The sequence below is a fragment of the Lacerta agilis genome, chromosome 3 (genome assembly GCF_009819535.1).
Source record: "Lacerta agilis isolate rLacAgi1 chromosome 3, rLacAgi1.pri, whole genome shotgun sequence".
Classification (NCBI taxonomy): domain Eukaryota; kingdom Metazoa; phylum Chordata; class Lepidosauria; order Squamata; family Lacertidae; genus Lacerta; species Lacerta agilis.
The window spans coordinates 31,513,149-31,539,033 of record NC_046314.1 but is presented as its reverse complement, the minus strand read 5'-3'; the positions used below and the strand labels follow the sequence as shown (position 1 = coordinate 31,539,033).

At 40.8% G+C, this 25,885-nt stretch overlaps 1 protein-coding gene and 1 long non-coding RNA gene across 5 annotated transcripts in view; one reads left to right on the top strand and one right to left on the bottom strand.

Moving 5' to 3' along the window:
• Positions 1-25,885, top strand: part of KHDRBS2 (KH RNA binding domain containing, signal transduction associated 2) — a 317,562-nt gene that overhangs the window by 156,636 nt on the left and 135,041 nt on the right. For all 4 annotated transcript variants that reach the window (XR_004426194.1, XR_004426193.1, XM_033143192.1 and 1 more), the window contains exon 4: positions 3,390-3,536. Coding sequence is in view for 2 of the 4 variants with exons in the window: in XM_033143192.1 (XP_032999083.1) it covers positions 3,390-3,536 (147 nt within the window). In the remaining 2 variants the exon portion in view is untranslated. The remainder of the gene's footprint in view (positions 1-3,389; positions 3,537-25,885) is intronic.
• On the bottom strand, positions 21,780-23,197 carry LOC117043491. The gene is made up of 3 exons (XR_004426196.1): positions 23,159-23,197; positions 22,957-23,072; positions 21,780-21,912 (listed from the first exon to the last, which is right to left on the bottom strand). It is a non-coding gene; the product is annotated as an uncharacterized LOC117043491 (long non-coding RNA).

Sequence of the window (25,885 nt, the reverse complement as noted above, 5' to 3'; positions counted from 1 at the left end):
TAGAAACATCAACCTTTTGGACATTTCTGCCCCCCCCCCCGGCCCGGCAATGCATTGTCTCATCCATGAACAGAATGAGCAATTACAGTGACTCTAGTGATGAAGTGTTTCCTTGAAGTTTATTTGGCATTAGATGAATCCTATCTATATTGCAGTTAGTACCAATACATTTCAAGAATCACAAAGGCATTATTAAGAAGGAATACATTTTGGAATTCTGTAAAGAAATTTTTATGAATACATTATGGCACTTAAATGCTTGTGCAATGTGACCATTTTGGTCATGCTGCACTAATACTGCTCCAGTTGTTTTCTTTTACTTTAATGTAGTTTATTGCAAAATGCTCATAATTTTGACAGTATATCTTGGTGATGTTTTTGCTATATTCTGCAGCTATCCGAGATACACTACATCAGCTATTTGCTATGTGTTAGTGCCTGTTTTGCTGTCGATGATGTATTCTTCTTCTTGTTGAGATTTATGTGAAATTACCTGTTGTTTATCATACATGTTATATTTCAACAGTTTATATGACTCACTCTGGTTTGCTATTATATTGAAAAGCACATAATAAATATTTTAAATAAAATAAATATGGTGATATCCAATGTTAGTCATACTCAAAGGAGACCCCTTCAAATAAATCAACTTTTTAATGAGGCATCTTTAACTGGTGGAAGACTTGGTTAAAAATTTACCGGTGAATTTATGATAACTCATTGTTTTAAAACTAGAGTTTGACCAACTCCTTGTTCCCCCAAAGGCATATTCTGGTACTAACACAGGCATAATGCAGGTTTAGACATTGGCTGCATTTGCATGACATCGTAACCCAAACTATGTCTTACCGGGACCATGAGGACATATGGGCTCCCTCTGACACAGCTCGCAGCCACTGAGGTCCCTCCCATTGCTCTCCTAACCTGTTGTTGTATCTTCTTTCTTGTATGGTGGGGGGTTTTGGGTAGTCTCCTTTGCTGGGACAGCGCGGCATGAATTTTATCTTATTTTAATAATTTATTGTTTATCTTTTTAATAATGTTTTATGGTATTTTGTGTAAAGACATGGACCTCACAAATTTAATAATCTTTAAACTTTGGTCTTTCCCAGTCATTTTTACTTCCACACCATGCTGAGCTAAGCCATAGTTTGACTTAGCATGTCATCCAAGCTCTTTCCTCACTAACCATGAGCTGCAGCCATGAACAAACCACACAATTGAATGTTTAACTGGTATAGGAAAACATAACAGCTTTGATTTATATGGTGGCAGCAGAGATAAAGTGGGGGGGGGATACGCTCGCCAACCAGGAAACAAGATGTTAAGTGGAGATTAGCATCTAACAGGGGGGGAAATTACTGATTTCCACAACATATTGACGATATAATAGGAAAACATATCTACATCATTAAGTTAATAGGTGAACAGGCGTTGGGTTTACAGGATACAGGCCTGGGCCACAGCATTCTACATATCATTTTTGTAGTTTACTTTTCCACAGTTGACCCTGCATAGTTTTACTGGTTTAGAAAAATACTCAGTGAAGGGATAGTTATTACTTTTAAATTGCAAATGGTGTGGTGCTCATTAACTTCTACTACCGGTAGGTATTTTATTTGTATGGCTGTCTTGGGATACGTTGAACCCCAGTACCAGATTGATACTTAAGATTTTTAATTGATGAAAGGTTAAAGAAATAGAAGGACATACCCTAGTACCCTTCCCCCTGGAAAACCTCTGTTGTGAGGGAGGGGGGAAGCCACACGACGTGAATTTCACTCAGTAGGTGCTGGGTTTTGCCATCATTTATCTGTTACTAAAAATGTTTCAGGGCAAAGTCTATTTGAAGAGATCAATACCTGAGTTGCTCAAAACCTGAGGTTCTCAACTGCATTCATATAACAGGGAATCATTGTGAAGTGTTCCCATGATATGTAGAGAAGGCACATCACTCCCTGCTTTATAGAAAGAACAATTCGTTGTGAATTATTCAGAATTTTTTAGTGTAGAATTTTAAACTGCTTTCTATAGAGCAGTTGCTGGAGATAGCCAATAAAACTGTAACGTTGTTGTGAAAAAATGCGTGGTCTTCCTTTGTTCAAAGCTTGGTTTTAGATACAGAGCATTGATCCTCTGGTACCTCTGGTTAAGTACTTAATTCTTTCCAGAGGTCCGTTCTTAACCTGAAACTGTTCTTAACCTGAAGCACCACTTTAGCCAATGGGATCTCCCACTGCTGCTGCGCCACCAGAGCATGATTTCTGTTCTTATCCTGAAGCAAAGTTCTTAACCTGAAGCATTATTTCTGGGTTAGCGGCGTCTGTAACCTGAAGCATATGTAACCTGAGGTATCACTGTACTGCACAATATCTGACTAAAACTGAAACAACCTTGCAGGAATTGCATGTTGTCTATATAACATACAGACCAAGATCCATGTCTAGTAGGTCATGTGCAAGATTTTATGTGTAGGAATTTTCTCTGTTGAAAACTGTTATTGGTAGCAGAGTGCTAGTCTATTTGTGAGAAAAGGAAAAATACTGTTCAAATCATTCCACCAAATAGAGAGGCTTAACAACTGCCATAGGGAAAGCCAAGTGCAGAAAAGTGAGCTGCACACCATTTTTTTTTATGCGTAAACTTTAGATCAGGGGTAGTCAACCTTTTTATACCTCCTGCCCACTAATGCATCTTTCTTGATGGTAAAACTTCCTTACTGCCCACCAGTGCTCAATGGAAGGAGGATTCAGCTTGTGCCATAGAAGCCCCTACCACCCACCTAGAATCCTGAAACGCCCACTAGTGGACAGTAGGAACCAGGTTGACAACCCCTGCCTTAGGTTAAGCAAAATGTTTAATAGAAGCAGCTTGGGGCAAGTTTCCTACTGTAGCTTACCTAAGCAGACTCATCCTTGTACACCCTAAAACTGTTTGCCATGGTCTATCCCAAACACTACAAAAGTATGATTTACTTCATGCAGGATGTTTAGATGCCTTTTTTCTTCGGCTTCTGGATTCTCCATATTTTAGTACATATTTTATTGTGTCCTTAGTATAAGATGCTGCGGAAAACCTAATATGCAAAGAGTCTGTCTTTTAATTGCATCCATCATGAAATTTTTAACACATTCCTGTAAAGTATTTAGCAAGTCTTTCTTTGTAGATGTTAATTATGCCAGGTTTTCTTCTTCTTCTTTTTTTTAACCACTCACACACTCAAAAGTGATTTTCGGATCAAGTAATTTATACCAAGTATTTTTGTTTCTCGGAGGGCCTCATTTTGTTGAAAGCCTGCCTAGATTATGCCCTTTTGTCGTGTTCTCTGTAAATGCTAAATCAATGCAAAGCGAATAGATTTCTATTTCTAAAAATACCCTCTTCCACAGGAAGAAGAACTAAGGAAGAGTGGGGAAGCCAAATACGCACACTTGAGTGATGAACTACATGTATTAATTGAAGTGTTTGCCCCACCCGGGGAAGCTTATTCACGGATGAGTCACGCCTTGGAAGAAATTAAAAAATTCCTCGTTCCAGTAAGTTGCTTTTAGCACTGTTGCAAGTGTGTGTGTGTGTGTGTATTATGTCATTAGTTCAAATACATTAAGAGCAATACTTGAAAATCAGAGCCACCATTACGTGTGTGTTTCTCCTCCTTCCCCATGGCACTGTCATGGCTGCAAATTAAACAATATAGCATATTCTAGCAACCCTTGGTCATTCTACATTTACATTTTCTTTTATGAACTTCTGAGTGATCTATTTGCAATTACAGGTGACCCAGATCCAGAAATATTTTAGGAATAGATCCAGTACTGTGGCCAAAGAGTGCATTGTTCCAGGGCAATGTCATCTCAGAGAGGTGCATTTTGAAGAAATGATGTTTCTTGTCTGAAATACCCCCCCTTTTTTCCCTTAGTTTTAGTGCTGTACACATGGAGCATTGGTCATTGGTAGCAAAGTAAACATTGCATTACTACACTGCATGCTTTCCCAGGTATCCATCTAAGCTGTACATGGCTAGGGAGCACACACAGTGTAACCTTTTAAGTGCCCATGCTAGGGTAAATGGTTTTGCAGTTCCACTATTTCCTAAATAATTGTGTAATTTCCTGTTGAAACACATTGGATTTCCCCCCCTCCCCTTTTATCACTTAACACAGCTGTATGAAGTTATGGATAATGATCCTGTCGCAGACATCAGGCAAGGAAAGATGTCTAAAAAGGATTTATCTTTACTGTCTATCCAGCCACCTTTTCCCAGCTGTTTAAAAGTTATCAGCTTTTTCAATGCCATTTTTAGATTAAGAGCTTCACAGTGTTCTGGTGTGCCATTCTGGAATAAACATGGCATGAACAAAAATAAAAGGCTGTGGTTAAAAAATTGATCATGTCTAATTAGAACTCAGAAAATGTACAAAAAACAGAGGATTGTGGCATGACCAACTTTTTATCGCACAAGGTTTCATGGGCTACAGCCCTCTTCATCAGATGCATCTGATGAAGGCCACAAAAGTTAATGCAGTAATAATTTTGTTAGGCCTTAAGGTGCCACAACACTCTCAGTTGTTTTTGCTATAGCAGACTAACATAGCTACATGTCAGGGATCTGCCCTCCGTGGCCAGGCAAGGTTGTGGTGGGTACAGGCAGCCCCAGCCACTCCTATCTAGTGATACGTCTCCCAGCGGTTCGTCCAGCATCTCCCCTGGGGAGGAGGAGTTATCCTCAGGCAGCCAGGTGGAGCGCGGGCTCCAGGATGTTGCTCAGAGACCCACACCGTCTGGCAGAACCGCTCTGAGGGGGAAACGCCACTTCCGTCACCTGAGCTGCACAGAGGGGTCAAGAGACCGGGGAGGCGGCACTTTAGGGTGCCGAAATTCCTATGTTGGGGTCATAGCAGAAAGCAGGCACTTCCGGATTCTTCGAGCGACTAGGCAGTCATGTTTTTAGGTAGCTCCGCACTGTAAAACTGTTAAAGACAAGACGTTGGTCGTTACTCGTGAGCAACCCCCTTGCGGACCTGACACTACCCTTTCAGAAACTGAGGAAATATAGATATCCAGAACTTGCTATCCCAAGAATTTATTGGCAAATTGAATTGTGAGTGATGATTTGGGGGTGAATATATAGTAAGGTCTACTAACTTGGGTGGCTTTAAAAGAAGATTAGACAAGTTATTGGAGGATAAGGTTATCAACGGCTACTAGCCGTGATGGCTATGCTCCAGCAGGTTTCTTATATTCTTAATGTCACCCCCATGTACTGAATAATGCTGAAAAGTGGATAGACCTGGTCAGTGCTATTTTTCTAGAAAAACATGCCAGAACTCTCCAAGAACAGCTCCCTCGTTCTCTTAGAATGCAAATGGCACCCACCTGAGAGGTGCTGGAACTGAGTTGTGGCTGAAGAAAAAGCCATGGACCTGCTTATAAGCTTGGGTATTTTGAGAGATAGGAGGGTTGGAACCAAGCTGGAAAGGTGTGCCTTTGGAAACATTTTTTTACCTTTCACGAGGTACTTGAAATGTCAAGCAGAGAAGGAAATTTACATGTTCATTCTTTTCCGTACTATCTGCAGCGCTCTTGCATTGTGACAAATCAAGAGATTGCACAACCACCAAGGACATCACGTACAAATAACCACAACACAATATAGTTAAAAAAGTGTGGGCATGGCGTTAACAGCTTATGCTATAAACTGAGTCATTTTCTGCCAGCATCTTTTGGTGTGGTGCCTGATGCATTTGTGTGTCTTAGCCCTTCTTCATTCAGCTGCTACCTTACGTTGGTGGCTGAGTAGTGCAGCATGCACCACATGCGGCATTGCTAGACACGGCACACTTAACCAAAGTTAAATCTCATGCCTCTTCAATTCATAAAGAATGCTACAGCAGAATGAGGAGCCTCAGGGGGGAAATGGAATTATTGACTTTGTCAAAGCAGAACACTTTAATTATGGCCCCTCGTATAAAAGTCCCAGGATGAGCCCATTAAATCAATACAAATTAGAATTCAGAATTTATACATATAGTAGCAAGTCTTAATATACAGAGTATATTCATTTATGGACACTTATTGACTGTAACATAAAAAAACATTACTTCATGTAGGATGGTAATCTCATGCTAATACCAATTTTCTTCTAATGTATATATTTCATATTGTTGTCACAGACCAGGTATTGTCTGTTACACAAGCATAGCAATCCTGGGGTAGAACCAGTACACATAAGGGAAGTTTTTTAGTCCCTTTACTCTCCTCTCAATACAAAACCCCTAATTCCTGGGATAAGTCTAATTATGCCTTCCGATTCATGGAAGGGCTTTTCATCTAGCAAACATTTCTGATAACAGAAGAGAATGAGAGCTGATTTTCCCTGCACCACTGCAAGTCCCTCCAGAACCGTGTGGTGATCTGGAGGAGGTGCGGTTTGCAGGTGCAAGGGCAAATCAACAAATCCACCTCTCACACTCTGAAGCTCTCACCAGACCAAAGCCTCACCAGACCAAATACTGTCTTTCACAGAAAGGCAGAATGAGATCCTTCAGCATTTCGCAGATGGTAACAGGGGCACATTTGTAGCACTCCTATTCTTACACTGCCTAAGCACCCACACATACAAACACATACAAGAACACTACAATTGTGGAAGACTCTACTTTCTCTGTTGCATGCTGTCTTTGTTTACACTGCAGTAGTCTTGATATAGAATCTAAAATACTATTTATTCCTTTGCTGAAAAATATATTTGAAAAAAGAAAACATAATTATATTACAATGTGTAATCAATTGTTCTAAATGTACCACAGCAGGTACTCCAAGTGCAGTGGCAGTCTGTGGTGCTTTAGCAGTTGTGTGAATGCCTTTACATAGAGGTGCACTGGAGATGAGATGCAACCACAACCTACTTAGGGATTTAAGTTTTAGAGACCAAAGGAGCTGAACAAGTCTAGCAGCTATAGCAATTTTGATAACAACATTTTTTTAATAGCACATTCCAAAATGTGGGAGTTTGCAGTCAAACATAACTATGCATGACTGCTTGTTAGTGCATGAAGGGGTTAAGACCACAGAGTTGTATTGCTAGATAGACTCAGGTCACACCCCCTCTTCGCTGGAGAGGAAGTGAAGCCTTTCTACTTCCTTTATAGTGTGTGTGTGTGTGTGTGCACATCCTGTAACCAACAAAGAAGGGTGTGTGTGTAAGCTTGCTTCTGAGCTTACAGCACGTGTTTGGAAATATGTTCTGTATTTTTTACCCAAGAGTATTCTGCTACATGGAACAATGCATGACTAAGACCTCAAATCTGTAAGTAAAGCATTTTAAACTTATTTAACAGTGTGTGGTCTGCTCATGCAAGAGAGATAGAAAGAGGTCAGCTGCTGTGTGCCGCTGAAAGGGATTAAAAGCCTAACAACCTATATTCCTACTGCTTTACTGTGCTGCTTATTTTTGTGAATCTATTATCTGCTTTCTGAGTGCTAGCCCAGCGTTTTGAATCCAGGCAACCCACTGATTCTTTCGTTGTTCACCCACACACGTGGGTCCACAGGGATTCTTATTTAATTCCCCACACTAAAGGGGAAAGGGGACAGTCATCTACCAGGTGCTGGGGCTTTCTGCAAATGGTAGGCATGTAATCAGATTCAGAGGAATACTAAATGCTGAGCTGAAGTAGAATGCCTCAGGGGGATTAGGAGCTTGTTGGAGATGAAGCACAAGGCTGCACAAGTCAAAGCACCAACCTCTGAAATGTTTCATGCTGCCTCAGCGATCCGAATGTCAAAAACATGCTGCACACTAGCATCTAAACGTGAAAAACAACTCTTACGTTTACTATACAAGGCATAGCACCAGGTGGAGGAAGAGAGGTTGGAGGGAGATCTCCATTGTGATGGATAAGTCAAGCTTGTACTCAGAGGGAATGAGCTCACCTGGAAAGCCAATCTCTTTTACTTCTCATGCATACCCCAAATCAACTTTAAGTGTGCCTAGCACAAAAGCTCCTGGACATATTTTCCATTTGGCAAGTTTCTCATTCAGGGGCACTGGTGGATCTTGAGCCAAACTGGGCAGCCTATGAAGCACTTTGAACTGTGGCAGACGGTTTTCAGAAGTACAAAATTAGAATGTGACCCAAAACATTTGGTCATTGCATATCCCTAACAAGTGACCTCTCAAAATTCATCACTCTATTTGTTGGCAGAGAAACCCCATTTCTAGAAGCATAAGGAAAAAGAAAAAAAATCTAGACATTTCCTTGAAATGTTTTGCACTGATAAAAAAATTATTTGACCAAAACCTAGCATTTTTCCAATTTGTTTCTCCCCTTTAAGAATAGGATATAATATCCAGGGTTTTTGTGGTCTATGGTTTGTTTATAATTTGATTTGAGCATGGTGCCTTTTTATTAAAACAACAACCCTCCACTTTATCATCTTTGCTGCATTGTAAAGTCTCCACAAATTGTTATAAGGTTTAGGATTTGGTTTACAGCAGCAGTAATGACCTGGAACAAGCAAAAACCTATATTTTATGACTTGTTTTCCAGCTTTATCCCTCAATGCTTTATTTCAGATGTATAATATAGCTAACAAAGCTGTTATTAACTGGCTTGTTAAAGTGTATGCCAAAGGGTTTATTCTGCAGAGGCTTGCACTAAACTATTAGGCCTTTTATCCCCCTTTGACAAAATATATCTTTAATTTGTTTTATGAGGTTGGGTTTTTTTATATACACATTATATTTATTGTGGTAGCAAATAGGTTGCCTTCTGTTACTAAACTGAAAGAACGAGAAATTAACTTTTTAATGTACTGTGTAGGTGAGAGCTACTTTGTTGCAGGAAACTTTCCTGCCCAAACAACACATTTTGGGAGGTGTGTGACTGTCATTAAAAAAAGACAGCCCTTCTTTTTCTCCTCCTCGCTCCAGTGTGATATAAAGCAGGGGTAGCCAATTGTGCAGCGGTGGAGGAAGCCACTCAATAACTGGGCAATTTCCCCCCCCCTCCCCATGGGGAGGAACCAAGTGGTTCAGAGGTTAATTGCTGCTCAAAGAGCACTACCTCAGTGGTGTCTTTGGACCTTTTGAATTAGGAATTCTGCCACTGTATTAGATATGGGCAAATTTGTCAAAGAAGTACTGCTTGATATATAGTAAATTATGGCCTTGTAGTTGAAGGGTCATTTTCTTTCCTCATTTTGCAGCACACCGATGCCAACAAATGGCTATATAACATCAGTGAGGGGGACTTCCTGGCCTTTTTAAAAACCCTACAATAACTGGTGGGCATGTTTTATATCGTTCCTGACCCCTACAAAGCTATATTTTCATCTCTCTTGTGTTTTAAGACAGAATTTCCATATGGAACTTAATATAGAGTATTAACTTCTTTTCTTGTCTCTCGGTCAGCTGAATCCATATACCTGCATCTCTTTTCCTCCCACAGCCGTACACATTTCAAATTACAGTGCTTGAAGTCAGTGGATCATCCCTTATTTTTTCCTGGCTATAAGTATCACACGGGCATAGAAACATGAGAAGCTGCCTTATACCAAGTCAGACCATCAGTTTCTCTAGCTCAGGCATGTCCAACAGGTAGATTGTGATCACTGGCTCTCCCAAGAACTTTGGCTCCCCTAAAAAATCTCAAAAACTTAGACCTGAACCCAAAAAAACAGGGCTTTCCTTCCTAAAAAAAAAGCTCAACTTTGACCTGAACCCCTAAAAAACAGGAGTATATCACTGCCAGTTTTTAACTCTGTGAGTGAAACTGCCAGTCTCCTGGGAGTTGGCCACCCCTGCTCTAGCTCATTCTTATCAACACTAACTCTTAAGTGTCCCTCCGAGGCTTCAGACAGGGGACATTCCCAGCCTCAGCTGGGGATCCCAGGGACTGAACCAGGACAGGAACAGTTGGAGAAGCGCCACGCTTCTGCCTTCCTGACAGCGGTGCTGCTGCTGCTTATTGGGGTCGTGCAGGGGTGAAGTCAGGGGTACAGAGGTGCACCAGCAGGAATGCTGAATTGGCTTTGCCAGTGTGCTTGCACAGCTGCAACCTCGCCACCATCACCCTGCTCCCTTGCAGTAACTGCATCCCACACACATACCATGCCAGCTGCTCTGCTCCTGAATCTGGGACCTTCTGTATTGAAAGCACATGGTCTACTGCTGATCTGTAGCCCTTCCTATCAAACTGGAAAAACTTCATTGGGAGTTAAGCTCATCACAGCTGTTCCCTATTATTGCATGTTCCATGCATTGGGGGGGGGGGACCTAATATACTCCTAACATTTCAAGGGAGAAAGTTAGAACCAATCCTTTCAAAAACCACACAGCTGAGAATTTTTTTCTTGGTGTGCTTTAAGAGAAGCTTTCTGAATACCAAGAGCTGAGGGAGCCTTGCCAACATATTTTGGACTCGAAAAGGGGTATCACCTGCCCTGCTTTTTTAAATCTTCTATTGTCCACACCATGATCAGGTGATTGTTTGCAGAACATACTAGCAAATACCCTTGGCCTGGGATTAGCTGAACAGCTGCTTCAGTGTGATATCACTCCTTCACATTTGCACACTCATTATGGGAACTGATATGCTGGTGCTTAAGTGGATTAAGGCCTTTTTGGGAGCATATTTAGCCAATGAAAGCAATCCGTTAATAAGCCATTCCAAATACTCTGAGGAATCCATTTTAGAGGGAAATCATTATTATTAGTCGGCCTATTGTTTACCTATTATGTCTGACTGAAAATATATTTGCAGTTGGTTGTTGATGTGGGGGCAGTGAGGGTATGACATATTGAGCCTGAATGAAAAATTGAATCACAGCTGAAATTTTATGAAGTATTTGCCAGCTAGTCTGGAAACTCAGCATTAGGGAAATGGTTTTTCTTTTTTGTTAAGGTTTATCTAATGCACAGCTCATCATAAGGTGTAGGTTTCCCATCAGATGACAGATCAAGGGCATTGCAATTGAATGTGGATGACGAGAAACACATATTGCTATATGAATCCCTAGGTAATGCTCGTGGTTTCTTCACAGTGAAAACAGCTAAGCCTAAATTGCAGGTTGTGGAAAGAAATTGCCTTCAGCTTCTGGGGATGAACAAAACCTCCCCACAACAGCTGGCCTTTTGTTTCTGAATTTCATTCTTCTATATCTCTGGCCACTTTCATCCCCAGAAGTGTTGACTGCTTATCTGGCATGATAAAAGGGAATACATCAGTGGTACATAACAGAGGATTTTGCATTCTATCTTTCTACATAAAGCATTGGGAAAACACTCAAGTAGAAGACCAGTTCAGTACATGGCCAAATGTCAGTTTACTTCAGGGTGAAAAAGATTAATCTAGCATAGATACATTCTGTGTGCTATATGGATACAGGTAACTACCGGTATGTTTGGATATGAGTGTCAAATGCGTCAGACTTCGAGACATTTTGTCATAGTTTCACTGCTTCATCTGCAGCAAGTTCGTAAAATTATTTTTGTTCCTCTATGAAATGAAGAGGGGTCAAGACAGGAATAGGATTACTTCTCCAAGGTGATTTTTCCTCCTCCCCTCAAATGATAGAAACAGCTTGCAATGTATAAATGGCAGCACAAACTTTATTTTGCTTCAGGTGCATGTGTCAGGAAACCACTAAATAGGTGTTCATACAGTCTCTCTCATCCATTCAGTTAATTTATGAGAGGAAACAAAACCACCCTTGTTGGGATAACCAGTTGTTGGAGAAACCTGCTCCAACTGGTCATGAAGGTCGTGAAGGTCATGAGGATTTGGAGGAATTGAAGAGGGCTGAAGAAGCGATAGGTAGCAAGAAAAGCAAAGGCGGCCGAAGTAGCAGAAGGAGGCCGAAAATAAAACAGACTGCAGTCAGAGCTTGTAGTGCACTCACTGAATGTGAGCGAGCTCTCCGTCGCCTCAAACCGAGGCAGGGGCTGTTTATTGGCTTTTTAAACAATGTCATCAGCCTAACAACAACCAATTACAACTCAGCATTAACAAGCCCTTCCGGGCGGGAAACAGCCTTAACAGCCGTTAACTAGAGGCTTCCTGGCGCGCTTTTGCTATAGCAGAGGGATCCCGATTCCAGCTCTGGCCGGATCTTCTTTTTCGTTCTGCGCGCGGCAGACGCTAAAGCGTATTCCCCACACCCTGAGATCTTTTGATGAAGTGTAGTACAGTGTATAAATTTAATAAGTAAAATAACTAAAATTGCACCAATTGGCTACTTTTCTCTCCCCCAATTAGTGGCTGAATATTCATTGTTAGGTAGAATGAGGGCATATGCATGTATTAGCCCCTTGATGTTATGAAGAATCCCAATTGGACAGCAGGCGCATCAGCATTGGGGTCTGGCCATCATGCTTTCAATGAATGTATGGGGAAGTTCATAGGAACTTTGAAAGCCAGTATGACATGGTGGTGAGAGCATTGGACTAAGACTGAGCAAGCTAGGTTCCAATCTCCACTCAGTTGTGAAAGTCATTGGGTAACCTTTAGCCAGGTACTGTGTCTTAGTCTAATCTAGCTCACAGGTTGTTTTGAGGATAAAAGGCAGGGGGAGTACCATGTACGCTGCCCTGATCTCCTTAGATGAAGAATGGGAATTTGTATATGTATATATGAATTTGTATGTATGAAGTTAAAAATGATACAACTTGCGTCACCATCTGTACATACAGTATATGGAGGTTATATGTCATGATATAAACATGATGGTGTTTGTTTGTTATGTAGGGATGGAGCACACCTAGGGCTCAGGGGCCGGGTTGCCAGTAGACAGACTTCAGTTTTGCAGTGGATGGGATCCACCAAGATTAACAGGTACTAGCTTGAAGGCTATTGTGAGAATCACATATTAGCTAAGGCAGATGTGAGCTGATTTTCAAACCTGGGCTGAGAAGCCTTTGGGAACACTATAGTGACATTATGCTGTAACCTGGGTGAATTCACAGAGACTGGGTCTGTTAATGATGAAGTAGGACAGAATATAGTGGTGAGGCACTTGCTGCGGTGAACGTATTTCACCAGTAAAAAACTCCAGTGGCTCCTGATCTGATTCCTGCCACAATTCAAGAGTGCTGATTTTGCCCATGAAGTCCTAATCAGACCCATCTGAACCTCCACCAGGCCCTCCACTGGGGCCCTTCTCTGAGCTACCGCTTTTTCAAAAACAGTGCAGATGGCTACCAGGATAGGACCTTTTCTGTGGTGGAACCCCAGTTTAGGAACTCACTTCGCATATGCTCCTGGTGCCATTATTACAAGTCTTTCTGGTTCAGCCAAGCCTTTAAAATAGAAATGGGGAGTGTGCAACTCTTCAGATGTTGTTGGACTCCAGTTTCCAACAGCATCAGCTACCATGGCCAGTAGTCTGTGATAATAGAAGTTGCAGTCTGGCAATATCTGGAGGGCCACAAGCTCCCCAATTCTGCTTTAAAGGAATTTAATATTGATTTGTTTTTACCTGCTGTATTTGTTGGTCTCTTTTATTCAGTGCTGGATTTATGTGTAAGCTAATCAAGCTATAGCTTAGAGCCCCAATCACTTGGGCCCCCCCCAAAAAAAATAAAGAAAAAAACTGGGTGTATATTTCCAAAATATAAGAAAAATAAAAACCTACATACAGCAACAGTGTTTTGTGTTGTGTAGGCTCCTAAGATGTAAGTAATGGGCCCCACCTGCTAGCCTGCTCCCTAAAATATCACTCATTTCTATATACACTGGTACCTCGGTTTATGAACTTAATCCATTCCAGAAGTCCATTCTTAAACCAAAACTGTTCTTAAACCGAGGCGCACTTTCCCTAAGGAGGCCTTCGGTCACCGGTGCCCTTCCACCGTTCGGATTGCCGTTCTTAGACGGAGGTAAAGTTCGCAAACCGGGACAACTACTTCCAGTTTTGTGGCGTTCCTAAACCGAATCGTTCATAAACAGGACTGTTCTTAAACCGAGGTAGCACTGTATAGGGTGCCTACATTCTGCATGCACAGGTTGCATGGCAACATGTAGCATATAGCTGCAGACTGCAGTGCAGCACAGTTGAATGTAGGTCAAGCTGTTGTACCTGTTATCTAATATTAAAATACATATTTTGTTATGTGCAAATGGCTTTAGATACCTATTAGGTCCATAAATTACCATATAGGATATAAAAAGTTAAAAGACCCCTGACAGTTAAGTCTAGTCGCGAACGAATCTGGGTTTGTGGCACACATCTCGCTTTACTGGCTGAAGGAGCCGGCGTTTGTCCGCAGACAGTTTTTCCGGGTCATGTGGCCAGCATGACTAAGCCGCTTCTGGTGAACCAGAACATTGCACGGAAATGCCGTTTACCTTCCCGCTGGAGCGGTACCCATTAATCTACTTGCACTTTGACGTGCTTTCTAACTGCTAGGTTGGCAGGAGCAGGGATCGAGGAATGGGAGCTCACCCCATCGCAGGGATTCGAACTGCCGACCTTCCGATCGGCAAGTCCTAGGCTCAGTGTTTTAGACCACAGCGCCACCCGTGTCCCTTCAATATAGCATATATTCAACACAAAAAACAGTGACAATTTGTTGTTGACAAAGGACAGCTGGACATATAAAGGGCCCCATTACCTTCAGTAGCTTAGGGCCTCATTAAACCTAAATCTGGCCCTGCTTTTATTAGACTTGTTTTAGAATCATAGAGTTGGAAGGGACCCTAGTCCAATCCCCTGCAATTGTTTTGTTGCTGCTGCTGCATGTACAGTAGTAAATGCACCTGATTTGTAGAGCTGTGGTAAAGCAGCACCCCAGTTGCTGCTGCTGCCATCCTCTTCCTCCAGGTCCTCCTCATCTTTTTATTATTATTATTTTGCCCGTGCTTCTCTCTATAGAGGGCTGTCATCCACATTTCCATTTTAAAAGAGGGGTGCTTGTGTGCTGGCAGCATCTCCAGCTTTCTTACATTAATGGCAGCACAGGTTTCTATGTCTCTGCAGGGTCTATTTCTGTAGAAAGTGTAAAAAATAAAAAAAAAAAAAAAAATCCGCTTGCAGATAAAGGAAGATTCTCCTGCTGATACTCTTGGCAGGCGCATAGGGAGAAAGTGGTAGACTGCTTTCATAGGACTGATGAATCATAGATCAAAATTTTCTGCCTTAGAGACACCTATGTTAAAAGTCAGAAGAAAAGCAATCTCAAGGGATCCTTATATTCGGAAAGTCTGGAGATAATTTTTGGCCCACGAGAGACAGGAACACCTTTGAGAAATAGCCATGCATAGCACATCTGCAGGTGTCAGTAGGAGAGACAAAATATGCCAGGTTTTGGCTTGATACGGCTTGTGGTTTTTATTTTTTTTGCTATGATTTATGCTAAATCTTATTCTCCCTGAAATTGCTCCCATCCTCACAGCTTGGACACAGAAGGCACCTTGGATGCCGTTTGTTCCGGGGGTTTTTTAAAAAAATATTTTAAGTGTTTGGCTTTGGTGGAAGGTATTTATTGTGAAATCTTAAGAGAAGAATATACAAGGTAACAGCTTGAGAGCCAGGTACAGTTAATAGCAGTGATAATATAAGCCTCTGAAAATTGTTTTCTGCAGTCGCAAATCTGACAGACCATTTTGCTGCAGCATTTTGAATGTGCTGCTATGATGCAGATTATAAAATTGTATGGGTCCCTGTTATGCTGTTTCTCTACCTGCATGAGAACTTTAGCTTAACAGGTTCCATCTGTTTCTGAACCACAGCGGGTGTATTAAGTTTGTTTAAAGGTAGCCTTGTTTTCACATGGCTAATCAGTTATCCCAAGGAGCTCATCTCTTTTCATGACCTGAAACCTTGTTGTTTTCATCTCAGACATGCTGGTTTCTTTGATGCTGTGTGCCTGTTGCCTGTACTACTCTGCTATGTCTTATTGGAGAAAACAACAAATGATCCTGACCCAGTTGTCATACTGTGTATATTTTATACTCAGCCAATACCTCATCCCTTCGTTCTTTTTCTGATGGTTTGGAGGATGGGAACATTATGTGCCAACCAACTTATTATTGGCATTTTCAACAAGCATAAATAAAATGGAGCTAGCTAACATGTTTCTTGGGTTTTTTTGTGCTAGTTTCCCATCACATTTGCAAGCAAACCAGATATGTTGGACTAGGGATGAGCAAATCATCTGAGGCTCTTTTCAGATTGGCACTTCTCCAAGTCCTTCCTCCCAAAAAGACTTCAGGGGTTGGGGGAGGAACACAAAATGTCCAGAGCTATCTGAGTGTAGATGTGTAAGAAGACATCATTTTCCAGTCCACCCTGTATTTGTCACATATGGTACTGTTTCCATTCTGCTGCAGTTCATCTTCCACCATAAACTACATTAGCTATCTGCTGTGCTATGTTTATGTAATGTAAAATGTAAGTTGTTGTTACGTTATTCCACCCCATTCATTTCAGTGCATAAGAAATGCAATGCAAATGGGAAAAACGTAATCAATTTCTTTTTGTTTGTAAACTGAAAGCAACAACCACCGTGAATAATAATCATATCCACTGGATTGATTTCTGCTGACATGGGATGAATAAGTGAAACACGAGCAATTCTGTCCTGTTTTCATTGGAATTATCCAAGATCCCTATTTGAGTGACTCAGAAGAGTCACCTCTTTCCCTCACTGCCCATGTCTCCTTCCCTGAAAAGAGATAATTCTACTTGGTTTGCATTTTAATGTAAACCTGTTTAATTTAATTTCCCGAAACAATTCACAAACCAAAGCATAGCTACCCTTTGAAATTAGCTATTTTAAAAATAAATCTTTTGATCCAGTTTTCTAACACCCTTGCTTAAAGTGTACAAAAATGCATATACAGTGGTACCTCGACTTACGAATTTAATCCGTTCCGAGTGCACATTTGTAGGTCGAAAAATTCGTAAGTCGAAAAAAGCGATTTCCCCATAGGAATGCATTGGAAACGAAAAATTCGGAAAAATTCGTAAGTTGAGTAAACTGCATCTAAAATTCATAAGTCAAGTAAACCCCATATAAAACCACCAACGGATGTCCTTCAGATGTTGAAAAATTCGTAGGCGTGCGGGCACTTTTTTCATTCGTAAGTCGAAAAATTCGTATGTTGAGTAATTCGTAAGTTGAGGTACCACTGTATTCAGGACGTATGCATTAAAATGACTATATTAATGAAAATAGCATACACAAATGCATTATATTGGGGAAAATTGCTTGCAAAAATATGTATATTAGAGAAATGTACACTACAGTGTTGGTAATATTCTGTAGGACTTTACAAAAAATTTATTTCTTTATGTATTCCTTATGTTTCACCAAATGCTCCCAGGGCAGATTACAAAAATATCACAATTGAAATGGGTAGAATTTACATTAACAATCGTAAGACAAAACCTCAAAATTAACCAATGGGCAGTGTAAACAAAGCAGCTGAATGGGATAGCAGTGTGGAAATGTGGCAAACTTAACTTATGATTGGGAAAACGAGAGAAACAGAAGTTGGTAGGTTCATACATCCCCATTGCAAAGCTATCTCTGCCACCCTCCTGCCTCCAAAGAACCTTGTGTTTCCTTTACTTTCAAGCAAGGAGTGGGGAAGACAGAACAGCACCAAATCCCTTTTCTGCACTCCCATTGCTGTGACTGCTATTTCCATCCCTACTCTCCACCTGAAGGAAAGGAAAAGAGAAGGGGGGGAACAGTGTTTGAGGAGTAGCTGTGACAGGAGAGGGATGAAAGTCAGAAGCTCTTTTCCAGCAGAAATATCCAAGCTGCAGAAGAGTGTGGTGTGTGTGTGTGTGGTGTGTGTGAGAGAGAGAGAGAGAGAGAGAGAGAGAGGAGACAACTTTTTAAGAATCCAATAAGTTATTTTCTGAGCTAACTTCAGCCAAGCTTCCCAACACACCAAGATTCAGTCTCTTTTATGCATTGACTTTACACTGAGATACCAGCAAGGAGCATCATTATTTCTCAGCATTTCCCACTTATCTTCAATTTCCTTTCTATGTAGTAAAAAAGAGAGAGAGGTATTATTACCTATGGGACTGAGTGAAGTTTTCCCCATTCCTGCCAAGCATTGTGGTAGTTAAAAATAATTAGATGTAAGCTTCTCAGGTTCTGTTGTTGTTGTTCTTGTTGTTTGTTTCTATCTAAAGTACCCATCACACCAATGGCAGGGATGTCTGAGGACATTGATAATTTGCTACTACCAATATGATGCCACCTTCTCCACTGATGTATGAATTGAAGCATAGGTATCCATCAGATTTTACATTTCTCCATATGCACTGAGACAGATCTCAGGTCAGAAAAGTAGTTTAATGCATTTAAAATGTGTGTTATTTGAGACAGAAACACAGTTAGAAATTAGTGCTTTGAGATAGAGGTATGTTCAAAAATACATATTAAATACCGGTATGTAAGGTAAAGGTAAAGGGACCCCTGACCATTAAGGTCCAGTTGTGTCCGACTCTGGGGTTGCAGCGCTCATCTCTCTTTACTGGCTGAGGGAGCTGGCGTACAGCTTCCAGGTGGACAGAGCCGCTTCTGGCAAACTAGAGCAGTACACGGAAATGCCATTTACCTTCCTGCCGGAGTGGTACCTATTTATCTACTTGCACTTTGATGTGCTTTCGAACTACTAGGTTGGCAGGAGCAGGGACCGAGCAACAGGAGCTCACCACGTCGTGGGGATTCGAACCGCTGACCTTCTGATTAGCAAGCCCTAGGCTCTGCACATAAACCCCCCCCCATTAATGCAGAAATGCAATGGAACGGAATGAAGATATGTGATAGTTATCTGTCCGTCCCTAATCAATGCTCAATCATTCATTATGCCTCTGGGCCCATTTTTACAGATTGTGAAGGCATAGGGGTTATATTTTTCAGCGAACTTTTATTGTCTGCAAATGAGCTAGATGGAGGGGCTAGGATTTATTTGGTTATTTTGTGATACCACTGAAGCAGAACATTCACAGGGTTGGTCCTACTATTAGGCAGAGTGATGCAACTGCCTCAGGCAGCATATGCTGGGAGGTGGTAGTACCTCTCACACTTCTTCCCCTTGAGCTTCCCGACCAGATCTTTCTGTTGAAGAGGAGAACTGTGTGTCATGCAGCTTTTCCTCCACACTTATAACTGTCTTGATGACTCTCAGGGGCAGTGCAGGACCTCATTGCCAGTATTGAGGTAGAAATGAGGAGCATTGTGCCATTTTGTCATTTGCCTCAGGCAGCAAAAAGTATTGGGCCAGTCTTGAACATTCTGGTCAAAACATGTTCTATTTTCATGTAATTTTCTATGAATTTATTATTATTATTATTATTATATTATTATTATTATTATTATTAAATTACAGTACTTGATTCGATTTTTAAACTGTATTTTATTGAAATTTTAAAGGAATTAAAAAACAATGAGAAATAAAATAAGATATATTAATAGTACAAAGCAAAACAAAAACAAAACATTTTAAAAACCCCGTAAAGAGTGCATGTATATGATGGATGATTGACATCGGACACATATGCACCTGTGCTAGGCCAATTCTTCTTATTTGCTACATTTTGTTGATTCAGACTGTCTGGTTTTGTTTTGTTACTTTTGATTTTGAAACTGTTTCTTTGATTATTTTGTTTGTGACATTTTATTATTAAAGAACTGTGCCTGGTACATGCATATTTTTATCTGTTTCTGATAGTAAATAAACATACAAAAAAACAGAAAAATTTGAAACTCAAGATTAGGATTTCATCATAATCTGAATGGAAATGGTCGCAGAATTGTAATACGGGAAGCAAATGTATTTTAAGGCTAGAGAAAAATGCCTTCAGGCTATATAAATTCTATAAATAATAGATGGGAAGAGATTTGTGGCATTGCTGCAGGGTTCAAAAACTTGCAATGGGAATCGTGTCTTGGTTGAGTAATACTTATACAAACTGGGCCATCACATTGAATGTGGCCGACATTGTCCATTAAGAAAGAGAGAACATGTGATCTGGAAAGCAAAGCCAACCAATGATTTGCAACTTCAAGACAATACTGAAGGCAATAAAGGGTTTTTTTTTAATGTTCAAACCTATTGAAATTATTTTCTCAGTTAGAGAAAGGCCAAATATTGGGAGATGTTCATGCTGCAATTACTATTGGGAACTAGGATACTCCTGCATATATTTCTGCTTCTTGGTCTGTCTTCTAGAGTGAGTAGCAGTGATCAGGGTGGGTGAGTCTTGAGTATTAGATGAGCTCAACAGTAATATGAATCAGAGAGAAATTATTTTGTCTTGTCATGCATTTGGGCAGGCCTTTTTGAATTCATTAGTGTAAATGTCTGGCAGTTGAAGAAGCCCACTTGAGTGGGGCATTTCCCCCCTCCCCTATTCTAAAAGGGGATAAAATTACTCATCAGTAGCAAATGTTCACTAGTCTTTTAGCACATCCTTTTTTTCCTTGTTTGGCTATAGTATAGGACAGGCTTCCTCAACCTCGGCCCTCCAGATGTTTTGAGACTACAATTTCCATCATCCCTGACCACTGGTCCTGCTAGCTAGGGGTCATGGGAGTTGTAGGCCAAAAAATATTTGGAGGACCGAGGTTGAGGAAGCCTGGTATAGGAGACAAAGCATCTGTGAGTGGTAGGAGGCACCACTAAGCATTGGCCCAGATAGTGGGATTCTGATCTTGCACTGGCAACTAGGAGGGGGAGGGAGTGGTAAAGTTCTAAATATATGAGACTATATATCTGAGTATCACTTAACTGCATGTAGGCATCCAAATTAAGTAGAATTATCATCCCAATTAACCACTGCCCCTTGCCAGTTAAATCTCATTTGGTTTAATTTTATTCCCTGGGAAATGTCCCAGTTAAATGGATTTCCTAATTAATCACATCCTGGTTAAGTCAAGTACGTTGACATTATTTGTGTTGCCAGAAAGGACTGCTGCCATCTCCCTCTCCCTTCCCACCAATTTCCTTACATGCTTATCCGTCCAGAGATATCATTTCATTGTAACCTTTCAAAATAGAGGTTTCTTCATCCTTTGCCTTAGTCAACCACGTACATTGATAAGGCCGGTTAATCAACTGAAATGCATATTGCTGAACTATCCTAATCCAGATAATTCTATATCCATCATTTAAAATGAAAGTGAATCCCTGCCCACAGCAGGCCTTGCAGGCAAACACAGTTTGGTGCCAAATTGTAAGCCCTACGTTCAGAAAGGAAAATGTTCATTTGCAGGCATGGTTTGAACCTGTACCTAGAAAAGAAGAACAAATTGGGAGCGCTTTGAAATCAGGTCACCTGGCATCATGGTAATTGATAGGTGGGCAGCCTATGTAAAAGTAGCTCATGGGAGAGTGAGGGAGCTCAGGATCTGACTCAGCGTCTGAGCCGGAATCCCAGCAGGTCTTCTGGAATCAACCATTCAGGTGTGAGTGGAGCCACTGAAGATCTATGATCAGCTGTTGGAACTCAATAATAAGATTGCACCCTATATGGGCTTTAGCTTTGTTTTGCTTTACTATGTGTTCCAAATGTCACAAACTAAATTGCTTATAAATAAGGTGTAACTCTATTGCTAATATTACTGACACTATGGTAAGGTATAAGAAATATATGCATTTGCTCTTAAAATATTTGCTTTGTTAAAGCTTGCTGTCTTGCCACCCCCCCAAAAAAAGAATTTGCACACCCTGAAATTACATCCCTGGTGTAAAGCCACCCTGACAAACATTTAGCACGCATTTAGATGACAGATTGCCCTTACTCACTTTGCAGTTAGCTCAAAGGCACAGTTTAGTTCAATGACACAGCTCCATTGAGATGTTTGCTGCGACTTCAACCTGGGAATAAGTATGATGCTGAAATGCCTGCCTTGTTCTGTGACCCTCAAGCTTCACATCAGATCCACTGAAACATGAAAATGAAATTTCACTTCTAAGGGAAAAGTCAGAGGTGAAGAGGTTTTCTTTTAAGAGCCTGATATCTTTGTGCTGTGTGATTGTGTTTTATGCCCTATCCTGTATGAATTCATTATATCAGCAAACATTGTAGATCACAGAAATGGCACGTGGCAGATTAATATTAAGCGACACTCAGGGCCAATACAGACAGCTGTAGTTTAGGGAACTAGAACCAACAATTCCAGGACTTCCGTGTCCCACAGTGCAGGTACTGTACGTAAGTTACTGGCATGGGGGCTCACCGCATGCGTTGTAAACTGCTGTAAGCAGACATCTGATGGGCTAGTTTGGTAACTATGGTACAGTCAGACCTCAGTTGTCGAATGTAATCCGTTCCAGAAGCCTGTTCGGTTATGAAACATTCGACAACCGAGGCGTGGCTTCTGATTGGTTGCAGGAGCAGCTTATGAAAAACGTTTGAAAACCGGAACACTTACTTCCAGGTTTTTGGCGTTCGGGAGCAGAAATGTTCGTCAGCGGAGCCATTTGAGAAGCGAGGTTTGACTATTTCCCGTCATCCCCCTACTCTGTAACATGGGGATAATAATATTGGCCTACCTTCTAGTCTTGTTCTCAATACAGTACTGAAATAATTTTTTATGAACTGCTGTGTGTTGTTGCTGTTGTTCTACTGCTGTGTTCCCTGGCCAATCTATTTAGCTCACAGTAACATATAAAGGTCAGGTTGGGCTTTCTTTCACAGTGGGAAAAATTATTGCAGGGGGGGGGAGTACTACCTACTTTTATCCTAGAGAATATTTTTTCTTCTGGCTCTGCACACCAGTAGTGAACCATGAGTGTAGAACGCCAGGATTTGTGTGATTCTTCAGATAGATTGGATGATCCATTGGCCAACACTGAGGATACATCATTAGATTTCTACTAATGTGTGGACATCCAGCAATGTTTGCTATCATCTATCCAGACAACTTTTAGGCTGAGATCATGTGCATGCTTATCTAAGAATAAATCCAGATACAATGGGACTTACAGTGCCAAATGTTTACGGCTGCTCTGCCAATGTGCAAAGTGTCCTTTTTCTCCTTTTACATTCTTTGTTTCTCAGAAAACTCCTGTCCGAGTGGTGTCATTCATATTGCTAGGAAACTGAGGGACAGAGAGAATATAACCTGTCCAAGGTCTTAATTGCAAGGCTTTAAGCACGGGTGCAACTAAAACCAGTCCATACTTACCCAAAGTGGAATTGGGATTTGTACAATATGCAGTGGTTGTTACATTTAATAGAATATGCATATAAAATGTAAACAAAGGAAATATGATAATACATACAATGAAACAGAGATATGCAATGAAACAGAACTATGAAATGAAGGATGAGCTTTGGGGAAGGGAATAAGTATATTTTGGTCTGTGTATGTAGAGAACCACTTCTGTGACTTGCGTAATCTTGGCAGTTATATGTATGTTAGTAATATTGGTGATTGTGATAGTAGTGGTAACAGGATTTCATTTTTGATTCTCTGCTACTCTCTAGCCACAGCACAACCACAAACGGTGGCAGACCTTTTATTCATGGAAAGGGCTAAGAACCAGTGGAGGCTTCTGGAGTGAAGGAATTTTTTCCTGGTTTATCCTTCCCCGTTGCAGTCTCTTGTGCTACCTCTTTTGCTGTTCGGAAGGGGCTCCCAACCCTCTGGAGAATGTTTTCAGGGGGCTCAAAGGACTGAAAGTGGAAGGAGCCATTGTGATGTAGTGGTTGGAGTGTTGGACTAGGAGCTAGGAGACCAAAGTTAAAATCCCCACTCAGCCATGAAGCTCAACCTTACTGTCAATCTAACCTACCTCACAGGGTTGTTGTGAGGATAAAATGGGGAGGAGGAGAACTTGAGCTCCTTGGAGAAAAGGTAGCAAAAACAATGAAAACCTATGCACATCTGTAGTTGGCCTTTACTATGAGTGGAGTTCTGCGCATGAAATTCCTGGAAATCTCTGTTTTGTGAAGTGTTTTCCCTTCAAAATTGCTAAAATTAGTGGTCAGAATTACTTGTGCCTTTGCTGCATCTATCAGTACTGGGGTGCCTAAACATATACAAGATCAAGGTACTGTACTCAGACCTGCAGCCAGCTACATACCAATTAAGAAATTAAGAAAAGTCACCAGGTCTTGCAATTTACCCATTTGCCTATTGCATCCAAAAACGTCAGGAGCAATCGCTCTTGACCACTGATTTTTACAGTCAAAGCAGCACCAAAACTGCCTTGGCAAAAAGGAATTGTTGCCTCTGTTTAAAGCAACTTTTATATATGGCACAGGTTTTATACTCTGGGAGTGGCATTGGTATAGTACCATGGATAAAAATGCCTGCTGCTCATGCATGGGGTGCATGAAGATCCCTGCAAGGTAATGCTATCATGTACGTGTTGCTGAATGTTTGTACAAACAGATTGCATTCTCAAGATTAAAACACATAATAATTAACAACAACTTGACCTGACCTGTTTCCTACTGACTTGCATAAAAGCTGAGGTCTGCTGCCAGCTGTCATAAGTGCAACCTCCTCCTTGGGAGACTAATCACTGAATCCCAATAGAAAGTATCTCTCTAGCGTGTTAGAAGTAGGCAGCCAGTTTCCCCCCTTCTTGGTTAAAAATTTAAAATCTAAACTGTGTGTATAGCAGAGCAATCTTCTGACATTTAAATTTATCCTTACAAAGATGGTGTTTTTTTTTAAAGTCCCACTTCAAACATTTGAATGGCAGTACCCTAAATAAATAATTATGAGAACCAATGGGAAATAAATTGGAGACAAAGGGAACAATAGCTTGTTTCTGGATGGTGCATGAGTCTATATTTAGACATTTAATCAGATTTACATTTATAAAATGTAAAGTAGGAAAGATAAAATTGAATGGCATTGCTGTTTTCAGAGTTTTCACTTTGTAAAACACATATTAATATAATAGACTGTATCACAACCATATTTCTAATTGTCTCGAGTCAGCTGGGAAATGAATAAGTTTGACTGCCTTTCTCAAATGAAAACCCTGAATTAAATTTGTTTTTATAGCTCTTATATACTGAGTTCCAAGGCAGATGCCCTTGGCGTGCGTTTCTTATCAAATGTGATGCTAACAATGATTCTGGAATATCTCTAGCCATTAATTTTTGAGAGTCATGTGAACTTTGGTGTATTCACTTCACGCTAGATTTTCTTATATTTCATGATGATTTTAATTCAGATTGTTTTCACCCTTCTAATAACATGCTCTTCTACTATGGCGCAAGTTTCCATGCATCAGTGTGACAATGTGCAGCCTAACAGCAATGATAAGGCCCACCGAGCAAGTCCCCTATTTAATATTCAGATAGGGCTGAGAAAGACTCCCGTCTACATCCATTGAGAGCTGTTGCCAGGAAGTCTATGGCAGTCTATGACTACAATGGCCAGGCTGGGTATAAGACAGCTCCCTGTGTCTCCTATAGAGTGACAGGACAGAGGGTTTCCTTCAAAGGCATCATGTTCCCCTTTGCTTTACATCAGGGGTGGCCAATTCCCAAGAGACTGCGATCTACTCACAGAGTTAAAAACTGGCAGTGATCTACCCCCCTTTTTGGAGTTCAGGTCAAAGTTGTTGAGTTTTTTCAGGGAGGAGGTAAAAGGTTGAGCTTTTTTTAGGGGAGCCACAGTTCTTCAGCTTCTTTTGGGGGGAACCAATGATCTACCAGTGATCTACCACAGACGTCCAGTGATCTACCGGTAGATCACGATCTACCTGTTGGACATGCCTGCTTTACATTATTCTTTATAGCTCACTTTTATGTTTTTTATTTATTATTTATCAGTCTTATACACTACCCTTCAGCAATAAGGCCCCAGGGCACTGTGCATTAAAATATAAAAGCAACACAATAAAATACAGGTCAAATGTAATAAAAAAAATCCATAACAGTAAGACAC